Source organism: Corylus avellana, chromosome 9 (genome assembly GCF_965113065.1).
Source record: "Corylus avellana chromosome 9, dhCorAvel1.hap1.2, whole genome shotgun sequence".
Lineage (NCBI taxonomy): Eukaryota > Viridiplantae > Streptophyta > Magnoliopsida > Fagales > Betulaceae > Corylus > Corylus avellana.
In genome coordinates this window covers 4,264,653-4,276,408 of record NC_142498.1, presented here as the reverse complement: position 1 = coordinate 4,276,408, position 11,756 = coordinate 4,264,653, and the positions used below count along the sequence as shown (strand labels likewise).

The 11,756-nt window shown below is 33.8% G+C and overlaps 1 protein-coding gene and 1 pseudogene across 1 annotated transcript; one reads left to right on the top strand and one right to left on the bottom strand.

The window, feature by feature from the left end:
- Positions 1-5,288: 5,288 nt before the first annotated feature.
- Positions 5,289-7,076, top strand: LOC132170231 (phospholipase A1-IIdelta pseudogene; annotated as a pseudogene).
- A 1,136-nt stretch (positions 7,077-8,212) lies between these two features.
- Positions 8,213-11,004, bottom strand: YUC1 (Flavin-binding monooxygenase family protein). The gene is made up of 4 exons (XM_059603882.2): positions 9,898-11,004; positions 9,558-9,806; positions 9,338-9,460; positions 8,213-8,618 (listed from the first exon to the last, which is right to left on the bottom strand). Exons 1-4 carry the CDS (start codon positions 10,531-10,533, stop codon positions 8,376-8,378), a joined length of 1,251 nt encoding a protein of 416 aa, XP_059459865.1. The 5' UTR covers positions 10,534-11,004; the 3' UTR covers positions 8,213-8,375.
- Positions 11,005-11,756: the final 752 nt, after the last annotated feature.

The window sequence follows — 11,756 nt, the reverse complement described above, 5'->3', positions numbered from 1 at the left end:
GATTGTTCATATTTTATATGAGAATAAATAAGTGTCATATGAATTGACACGTGGTAATTCATACTTTAGTTGTTAGGAGTACTCAAACTCAAAGCATAGTTACTGCTACGTAAATTGTCATATCAATTTATAAATATGATTAAATAGTTTACGTTTTAGTGATTAACACAATAAGTAACACGTTATTGAACTGATAAGGATCAATATCTCAATCTCACGAAACTGAGTTTATAGCTTTTGTCACACCAAGAGAATAGTATCGTAATCGGACAAAATATGTTCATATTCCACTCGAATTTCCATTGGAGTACACAAAATAACACCTACATGTGCGAAATCATAACCCTAAAATTTGGACCGAGCTCAATATTATTCAATAACACTAATAAGTCTTAAAATTTAAACAACAAAAAATATTTGTCCACACAAAAATGATTATTTTGAGCTTAATTATCTAATATCTACTTGAGACTATAATTGGGAGTGTTCTAAAGTTATCGAACATAAACTCTATTGGTCTTTGTTTTCTTAGGCGCAGGACTTTCTGGAACAATAATTTTGTTTTGGTCGATGATGGCAAACAACTTACGATTTTTCATATTCAGGATTCCATTGAATAAAACAAAGTTTGTTCAGATTATTTTGTTACTACTCTACACACAAAAAATAAAAAATGAAATTCAGGGTTTGGCTCAAGTAGTCTTGATCTTGATGGCATTCTTATCAGGTCTAAAGTTTGAATCCCTACACATGCAAATAATTCTTTCGGCCACGCCCAGCTACAAACCGGAAGTGAAGGGCACTTTACATGAGTTTGGAGTTTGCCCAACAACCTTGGAAGGGTTACCGGTAATAAAAAATATATATTATTGATTGTACATAATGACGGAAATTTTCTTTCTAATAATCCAGCAAATAAGAAGACAAAAAATGATGAAAATATCTTTTTCTTTCTTAAGAAAAAACACAAGAAGCCAAACGGGGTGCTTCCATGAAACCATCCTCCCTAGCAAGAAATTGAAAAAGATCATGGACCACACATCTGAGGTAATAGTTTCATTCCAAACCAACTAGGCAGGACTAGTCTAAAAGAAAGAAACATTTTGGAAACTGTTTTTTTTAGTATGATCATTTGTATTATAAATAAATTTAAATTTAATTATATTATATTAATCACTCACACTTATAATATTTTCCTTATTTAATATTTGACTTTTTTTTTTTTTTTTTTTTTTTTTCAAATTCTAAGTCTAACCCCCCGCCCCCCTTGATCCAAATGTTGATGAAGCCACGGTCGTGCTTGCGGGCTTTATGGTCTCGGAACTCAACATAGTGTCTTTTTTTGTAATGTTAAATGTCACCCTTATGTCTTATTTGTATCTTTTCAAAACTAATGAAACTTTTAAAATTATCATTAGATCATAATTCAATAGTAATCTATAACAAATCTAATTGTAATTTTAAGAGACACATCTATTTTGAGATGACAGAAGGAGAACATAAGTCTTCCTTTTAACATTACACTTTTTCCTACTCCGCCTTATATTTTTCATTTGTTGAGTGTTCCTCTTGAGAGTAGGAAGGATCCATCTTACTAAAAAATATTCGCCCACAACATTCAATCCTGCCCAAAATTTTATTCACAACGAGATTAGTTATCAAAATTACTAGTAACTCTTTTACAACAATTACCAAAATTACTACTAATTTAGTAATTTAGAACAATTTAGACAAGAAATTACTGTAAATTTCAATATGAATGAAACTGATCAGGATCCTCTCCGGTTCGTCTAGATGGGATAGGGGCCGTTCTCTAAAACTAGAGAGCAAAATTGTCATTTCAATTTTTTGTTTCTTTTGTTGACAATTTTATCGTCTGCTTATAGGGGACCGGGTAGCCTAGTGAGAATGAATGGTGATGGGGTTAAACGGTTAATTAAAAGGAGTCAAACCCCGTTCAAAAAAATGGCAAACCGTATAGAAACACGTGCCCGTATAACTGAATAAACGATATATGAAGCGATTAAATACCGAAAATAGCCTTTGAAACGTGGGCCTACTAGATTCGTTTTTCTCCCTTTTCTGATTTGTTCAAAGATTGAAAAGGCTCTGCTCATTTAAGACTCGCGACTCTCAACCAACTCATTATAAGGCAGCAGAGCATCACGTTGAAATCAGTTGATGCTTAATAGCTGATACCAAAAAAAAAAAAACAAAGGTACAGAAGAAAAAAAAAATTGGAAAAATGAAGGATGATGATTTTCTAAAATTTCAAAAAAGTTATATAAATTTTCAAATTACAAAATTTAGGTCTTTATTTATTTATTTTTTAACATCGAAACGCTTAAAAAATACTACCCATTAAAATTGTAACATATTATCGAAACAGAAATAAGAATTTTTCTCCAAAAATGTTTTTTCTTCACTTTTAGAGAGACGCATATTCTTTAAAAAATCAAAAGATAATATTTTGCTGATAGTTTTTTTACAACATATAAAGCAAGAAGCTGATAAAAATATACTCAATTTTTAACTGTAATATGTCACATTTTTAGTAGGTAGCATTTTTCAAGCATTTTGATGTTAAAAATAGTATGAATTCCATGATTTGAGAATCTACAATTGCTTTAAAATTGTAGGGGGTCCTAATCCGAAAAAGAGAGCAATAAAGTTTTTTCAAATTAGGTTGAAGAATTTGTTTTTAAATTTCATTTCTCATATGTATTTTTTAATAACGTATGCTATAATAATATGTTCTGTTAATTATGTTAAAAATGTATGAAAGAGTCTCCAAGAGATAGCTCAATCGGCTGGGACCATGCTTAATGAAGCGGAGGTCACTAGTTCGAATCCCCCTCCCCTCTCTTGTGCGGACATGTCAAAAAAAAAAAAAAAAAAAGTATGAAAGCGAAACGATGTCCAAGAATAAAGAAGTTGTAGAGTTACTGTATGAATACGAGTTGTGGCTACCCAATGTATAAGAAGCATTTTTTACGGGACCCCAAAACCACCGCGGATTCCAACCTAATTCATGAAGAGCCCACTAGCTTCTTGGCAAGATGCCTACGGTTAAAAACTGCAAACATTTTTTTATTGATTTAATTTAGGGGCTAAATACATTTTTAGTATTTGGATTTTAACGACTTTATTTTTTTTCCCCTAAGTTTTATTTTGTATCATAAATAGTACATTTGTTATTGATAAAGATAGGGTTAGTACATCCATCTATTAATGGATCGCCATGTCAACCCAATCAAAACATGACATGTGTTCTATGTCTCAATAAAATTTTTTTTTAAAAAAAACTAAAACTAAAACTTGAAAAAATAAATAAATTTAGGGGTGGCTCAACCACTTTCAGGGCATTGTTTCATGAATATTTTTTACTTTTTGACATACGGTTCCTCCTGATGTTCTCATGAAGTTCTGCGGATCTTACGTAGATATTGATTTCTAAAGAAAATATAAGGGACAAGTGTGGTAAAAAAAATTTCTTCTATTTTTTTAGAAAACAATATCCACGTAAGATGATAAGAATACTTAAAAAAAAAAAAGCATAGCCCATAGCATTCCACTATATTTATTTACATTTTTTTTTGGAAAACAATATAATAATTGAAAACACTTTTTCGTTCTGCAGAAATTCTAGATAGATTTGGTGCTTCTCCCTTAATATTTGTGTAAAAAAGTTGACTTGACAATAAATGCTAAATTTGTTGTTGTCGGATACTATCCATTTTCATTTATAAAATACTATCTATTCTTTAGATATGATTTAAAGTTGAGTAACGGTAGGAACGATCTTTTCATCATTTTTTTTTATCATTTTATAATTAATGTGACTTTTAAAATTACTATTAGATCAAAATTTAAGTATGATTCATCAAAAATTTAATGGTGATTTTAAAAGTCACATTAGCTTTAGGAGGATAAAAAGATGATAAAATGATGGTCCCTAACATTATTCTTTAAAGTTGGTACATCTAATGTTGTATAAGATAATATATATTTAATTTTTTAAAAGACGTGTCAATATTGATATAATGTATACTATTAAATGCACGAACTTTAAATCGAAACTGGAGAGTATCATAATGCCTTTATAAGTTTTTTAAAAAATACTATTAATTTCATTTGAAATAGAGATGGTCACATTCTAAGAATGCATAATATTCATTAAGAAAAGGCCTTATTTATTTATTTATTCAATGAAAATCCTATCATTTTTCTCTATTCCAATGGTAAAACAAAGTGTGAAATTTTTTGAGAAATTAGTTAAACTATAAATATTTCAATTAAGTAATTATATATATTCATCATCATTCATCTCTCAAAGTTAATATGGTGTGGTCTTATCAACCAAAAAAATTAATCTCCATGCCTCAACTATGAACAACCACGCTATACAAACTTTTGAGAGATATGATGAAAATGGGAGAGAGATGGGAGTGGGGTGATGTATAGCATTCCTCATCTAAATAGCATGATTGTGATGCCCTTTTTACATCTTTATGCCAGCAATTGGATCAATTTTAGTGCATATCTCTCTTCTTCTTCTTCTTCTTCATTTTTTTGCTTAATTCAAGTAAATAATCAACAAGCAAGACACACAAATAACAATACTATTTTCTCACAATTGCTTTTAGAGAATCCACATGGAATCATCTAAAGTTTTCTTCAAATTTTACTTTTTCTATTTTAAAGAACCGCTATATGAAAAATACACTAAATCTCACTTTTTATTTCCGAGAAGAGAAATACTATTTTGTATTATGCTATACATCTTCCATCAATTTCAATTCAATTTTTTATTTTCAAATTAACCATTAAATTTATAAGACCCACACTATAAATCCGATAGTTAATTTGAACAAAAGATGAATGAAAATTTACTAAAGAATATGAAATAACATTTCTCTTAAAGAATCTACATTGATCATTTTAATAAGGGAAATTATATATAAAATCCTTAGGTAAACGCGCTTTTTTAAAAAACTCCCTGGGTATTTTTTTTCGGAAATTTAGTCCCTAGGTAACTCGAAACTATAAGAAAACTCCCTACCGTCAATTTTTGTTGACTTCCGTTAGTCTACTCAAAACTCACCGTTTTATCTGATTAAAATATTATTTAATTTAATTTAAAAAATTCAATCTTCAAAAAAAAAAAAAAAAAAAAAAAAAAAATTTGAAGGGTGGCCAGGGGTGGCGGTGCCACCCCTGGCCACCCCCCCCCCCCCCCCCAACCCCCAATCCTATGGCCACCCCCCAAACACGCCCCCGCCGTGACGATGAACCCAGCAACCGAAGCAGCCGAATCAACAAAATGGTCTCAACTCCTCGGCAGCAATAACTGGGAAGGCCTTCTAGACCCCCTCGACCTCTCCCTCCGCCAGCTCATCCTCCGCTGCGGCGACCTCTGCTAGGCCACCTACGACGCATTCAACAACGACCAGAACTCCAAGTACTGCGGCTCCAGTCGCTATGGAAAGGCCTCATTCTTCCACAAAGTCATGTTCGACGCCGCCTCCGACTACCAAGTCGTGTCCTTCCTCTACGCCACCGCCAAAGTCGGCCACCCTGAAGCCCTTCTTCTCCACTCGCAGTCGCGCGAGTCCTGGGACCGTGAGTCCAACTGGATTGGCTACATCGCCGTCACTAACGACGACGTCAGCCGCGCCCTGGGCCGACGCGAAATACATGTCGTGTGGCGCGGGACGACAAGGAGCTACGAGTGGGTTGATGTGTTAGACGCTGACCTCAAATCTGCCATGCAATTGATTCGTCCAAATGCGCGTGCTGAATTTGGCGATGGCGATGATGGTAGTAGCAGTAGTGATAGCGATGGTGATAATAAAAAGGTTCCAAAAGTCATGAACGACTGGCTTACTATTTACACCTCAGACGACCCCAACTCACCCTTCACAAAGATCAGTGCAAGAACACAGATTTTAAGCAAGATCAAAGGGTTGATACAGCAATACAAAGATGAGAAGATAAGCGTCACATTAACAGGGCACAGCCTTGGCGCAAGCTTATCGGTCTTGAGCGCTTTCGATTTGGTGGAGAATGGGGTTTTTTTTTTAAGATTGAATTTTTAAAATTAAATTAATAAAAAAAATAATAATATTTTAATCAGATAAAACGGTGAGTTTTGAGTAGGCTAACGGAAGTCAACAAAAATTGACGGTAGGGAGTTTTCTTATAGTTTCGAGTTACCCAGGGACTAAATTTCCGAAAAAAATACCCAGAGAGTTTTTTAAAAAAACGCGTTTACCTAAGGATTTTATATATAATTTCCCTTTTAATAAAATAGATAAGAGATGTACCTTTAAGGCTACAACAATTTTTACTATAGCTTATTTAATGACATGTTTGGGATTGCGTTTGAGGGGTCTAAAAGTGTTTTTAAAATTCAAAAAATCTGTTCGAAGAAAAAAATATTTGTTTGGTAAAAAAATTAAAAGCACTTTTGAGGGTCCAAAAAACGTAAAAATAACAAAAAAAAAAAAAAAACATTTTTAGCAAAAGCTTAAAATAAAACTTTTGCTCAAAAACTCTTTTTGACTTTAAAGTTTTATTTTTCAAACGTAATTCTAAACATGCTCTTTTACTAATATTTATAATACATTAATAAATTGATACGACAATTTATATAATAATAATTATATCAACTATTAAAATATAAAATAATAGATGACAATTGAAGTGACACTTATTTATATTAAAAATAAAATAAAATCTTCAATCACATAAATTTGAAAATTAAATTAAAGTAAGATTGCAAAAGCTCCACCATTTTTATTGTGGTAAAAATAAAATTGACAACAGTTGAACGGAGGAACAGGAGCTCATTGATTTGATGGTGGTGGAAGAAAAGGCTGACAGCACAGTGAGCAAGAAAAATAGCAGTGGAGATAAAATCATGTTTAAATGGCCAACTGTAAAGGCACGTGGAACCCAAATATCCTGAAAGGAAATTGTTTGAAATAAGTTTATCTAACTCTATGTCTATTTTATATGTTCCCAGTCAAATTTGGCTATTTCTTTTTATTTTTTTCTCATTACAGGTTCATTGAACATTTATTAACCTTTACAAACAGACTTATTTCAGTCAATCTAGCTTAAATTGGGACAAATGGGAAGTTGTTGAACTAACAATTATCATCCCATTATAAAAAGATATTAACTTTTCTCATCAATCTAATTTTGATTTTTTTTTTTTTTTTTGAACTGGGTTTGAAAAATTCATATTTATCCTTAAAACACATGATTTTCATATGTATTATTTAAATACATTTAAAATTAAAGTCACGAATTCTGATCTAAATTCAACTTTCAAGCAATTTGTTTGTCCAAGCAAATAAGAGGACAACCCAAAATTTATTGAGATGTGCTATTCTGTATTCTCTTGTCTTTTTTGCATTTTTATCTGCTGATGTGTCATTTTCAATTCATCGTTAGATCAATCTTAATAAAAAATGAGAAATAAAAAAAATAAAAAATAAAAAAATCCAGTGGCAAGTTGACAGTACTATGTCAATAGAGCAAGATAAGAAAATACAAAATAACATTTCTATTTTATTTGGACACTTGAGCCAAATATTAATTCTCAAATTTATTGCTCGAATTGTCTATCAACACTTCAAAACTAGATCGAAGGAAATGAAAAGCTTTGTCCAGTATAAAATGAATTTGAAAGTCCCTTCTATCACGATATGGTGTAAAATCCCAACAATCTTCAATAAAAATTTGACACATAATGTAAAAATGCCAAATACAACAGAGATAAAAAGCATTGTATCTTTAATTCAAATTAATCACATGAACTTTTTTATTCATTCTAACCCTACACCCACCACCGAACTCCGAGCCTCTATTATTGAAGTCTCCAAAACCAACTAAGACAATAGCTCAAGTGCTCTTGTCTATGATGCATTTTGTCAAGAGAAAAAAAAAAAAGTTTATCTAATGTGAAAAGTTATATTAGTTTTTGACGTTTCAAGTTTAGGTGTTCGTTAGTACAAAACACTCAATTTACATCATAACTTAATTGATGTTATTCTCCATAAATAATATTAAAAATTATATTTTTATCTGGTAGTACCGACGTGATAACGTGGTAGATACAACCATACCCTTTAGAATGATTGGATCCTTATTAAAAAGTAATACAAAATATTGCAAAATGTAGAAGAAGAACAAGAAGAAGAAGAAGAAAGAAGGCATTCTAATAATAAAAATTGCATTTACACAAACTAACCAACATCTTGACAAGAGAAGGAAGAAGATGTGCAAAATTGACGCATTTACAAGTCCCGACAAATTAAAGTGAAGAAAAACCCTAAACCCCCGAAAAATTAAAGCCAATGTCTCTCTCACTCTCTCTCTCTCTCTCTACAATTTATTTTCAGAAGGATAATATGGGAATTACGGTAAGTCCTACAGTCCCTCGTCGTCCTCCATTGGTCAGCGATGTCGTTAGCAATTTTAACGGCGTCAGAGGCCGTCCCGAGGAGGCCTCTTCTCGTGAACCCCACTGTATACAACCCGTTTTCTCCTTTCCAACCGTCAGGAAAGGGCGTTTTCGGCATTCCATCCTTTGTGAAGAAATCACACCCCTGAGATTCAAAAATAAAACCATTAATTGTCTCTCCCCTTAAAAAAAAAAAAAAATTAATTAATTTGTAATAAATATTCTATGCTGACGTCATCACAGTATAGTAAAATAGTAATAGAATATAAGTCCAAAATACATGTGCTTTTTTTTCATGTGTATTATTATTTTTCGGATTGAATCGGAAGAATTTTCTTTTATTTATTATTCTTTTTTATTTAACGGAAATTTTGTCCGAAAGTCCGCTAATAATGCACGAAACAATATTAATTTGAAAAAAAAAAACAAAAAACAAAAAACTATTTTATAATTATAATTCTCAAATGAAAAATTTTCCGAAGTGAAAAGTTAAAAAACCAGGAACACAAGTAGCTTCTCTGCAGACCAGAAACAGAGTAAAAAGGCAGCACTTTCTTGTAGGTTAGCTTTTTGCAAAATCTAAAACCCCATAAAGAGCACAAACATTTGTTCATGATACATAAAACCCGACAAGTAAATATATGTTAGAAAACAAAATAAATAAATGTATATATGTGTGTGTGTGTCTGAAAAGTGGGAAAACCCAAACACCCCAAAGAGATTTTATTCCTTTTTGCATGGAGAAAAGAAGAGATTTGTAGGTTTTTGGCTGCTGTGTGCATGAGTCCAAGGAAAGTGATAGGTGATGGCATAACACGATACAAGTAAAACTAAAAAGGTGCAGCAACTACTCTCATGTATTACCTTGAGCCAACTGGGCACATTGCTTTTGTACCCTGTTGCTAAGATTATTGAATCGAACTCCTTCTCTTGTCCATCCATAAATCTTGCTCCATTTCTTGTTATCTCCTTCACCCCTTCCATCACCTGGAAAAAAAAACCCCACCAAAATCAGCTCTATGACCCATAATAAAATGCTGTTATACCACTGTTATACAGTAACGTGACAATGTTGCGTATTTACCTTGATTTTGCCGGATTTGATTTGGGAGAGAGCCCCGACATCGAGGACGGGGGTCTTCCCGGTGACGTTTTTGAGCTCAATTGGACCGGTTTTCGGCCGGCGGAGGCCGAGTTGGTCTGTGTTGCCTAGGGTGAGATTAGACACAAGGAGGAGGAATTTGTCTACTAGGCTTAGAGGAAGCCATTTGAGAAGAGCCGTTACTATGCCAAATGTTGAGCACCCAAACATTTCTCTTGGAAGAACATGCACCTGTTTATATAAATACCATAAATTTATATAATTCAAAAGAATTCGAAAAATTTTAAAAATATATATATATTATAGAAAGAAAATTACTTACAGTATTTCTAACAACCATATGAGGAACAGCATTGTGTCTACAGAGGTCCAAGCTAATTTCCATGCCGGAATTGCCGCAGCCGACGACCAAAACCTTCTGTTTAGCGAAGTCGGAGCCGGACTTATACGCGCTGGTATGAACAACAGGGCCGCGGAACCGCTCCATCCCAACAATCTCCGGTATGACCGGCTCGGCATTCTCGCCGGTGGCGACGATAAACCACCGGGAAATGTACTCCAAGTCTTGAGTCCGGACCCTCCAAAACCCACAAGAGGAATCGAACTCGGCGGTCTGGACAGCCTGGTTGAACCGGGGGTGGATTGAGAAGTGGGAAGCATAGGATTCCATGTATGAAAGGAACTGATCTTTTGTTGGGTATTTCGGGAAATTTTCTGGGAAGCCTAGTAATGGAAGGGCGCAGAATTGTTTGGGGAGGTGGAGTTTGAGGCGGTCGTAGGTTTTGTTCTGCCATAGAGAAGCTATGCAGTTGCTTCTCTCAAGAATCACAGAAGGTACTCCATGTTCAGAGAGGCAAGCAGAGGCAGCTAGACCAGATGGTCCAGCACCTACAATAATAGGCCCATTAACCCACACACACTTGGCTGATTCTTCCCTTTTCTCTTTGCAAGAACCCATGTAGGAAAATCGCAAGAAAAGAAAAGAAAAAGAATGCTCTGTTTCTTTCTTTTTTTTACTTCCCCTGTTTCTTGACTATGTAAAAGCTCTGTTTCTTTTATCTTTCTCCCCTGTAGGTTTTCTGCTGAGGAAAGATGGGGAGGAGAATTTAAAGAGAGAGGAGTGTGGTTAGGGATAGGAAGGGAGAGGAACTCCAAAGACTCTGAGGGTATCAGGGGTGGTGCCTGGGGACTGAGGCTTTTAAATGCATATAAAAGCAGAGAGAGAGAGAGAGAGTGGAACAGAGTTTTTATGAGAAGTGAGAGATGGAGAGAGAAAATCTGAGGAAGAGTAAATTTACCAGTCAGAGAGAGAAAGAGAGAGAGAGAAAGAGAGAGGAAGGGGTGTTAATGGAGGCGTGAATGTTAAGGAAAGGATTTGGTTCTCTTTCTCAAGGCCCTTTCTTCTCAGCCTCTCTGCAGGGGGTGCTTTGCTGATGCCTTTGGTGTGTTGTAGAAAGGCAATGGGCAAAGAGAAGATACATTAAATACTGTCTAAATCTACTGTAATTTTTTAGTTGATCAATTAGCATCAGGAATTTGGCATCTCCCACTCGCATTCTCTCAAACTGACTTCACACGCTCTAGGGACTCGTTTGAGCATGTGACCCTCCTTTCCCAAATTGTCTTCCCATAAATTTTCTTCCCGAATTTCATAGAATTCGAGTAGGAAATGAGAGAGGGGAGTGCGAAACCCACTTGCCTGAGCACTTTTAGACCCGAGATCCCGTTTTGGGCAAGAAATTTCATGAAATCCCGATCTTTGTATAAGAGTTGTCAAGAAATTAGAAAGAAAAATAAGCAATAGCTATGGCAATGCAAGTAGTAGAATTACTTCATACAAATACAATACACCCCATGATTTTATTAAGGATTAAGAAATGGGTCATGGTTTATAATTGTTCAATACTCTTGAAATAATATTTTTCTCTATCCTATAATAATATATGCCACACATGAACCATATACTTTATTTCAAAGAAGAGAATGTTCATTATGAGATATTAATTGATTTTACAATAATAATCAATTTTGTAATATAACAAAAAATGAATGCACTATACTAAAACATTCCTAGGAGCCTCATTACCATTAAATTTTAGATGAATCATATTTGAATTTTAATCCAATGGTGATTTTGAAAGCCACACCAACTTTAGGAGGATTTTAGGGAGATAAAAAGAT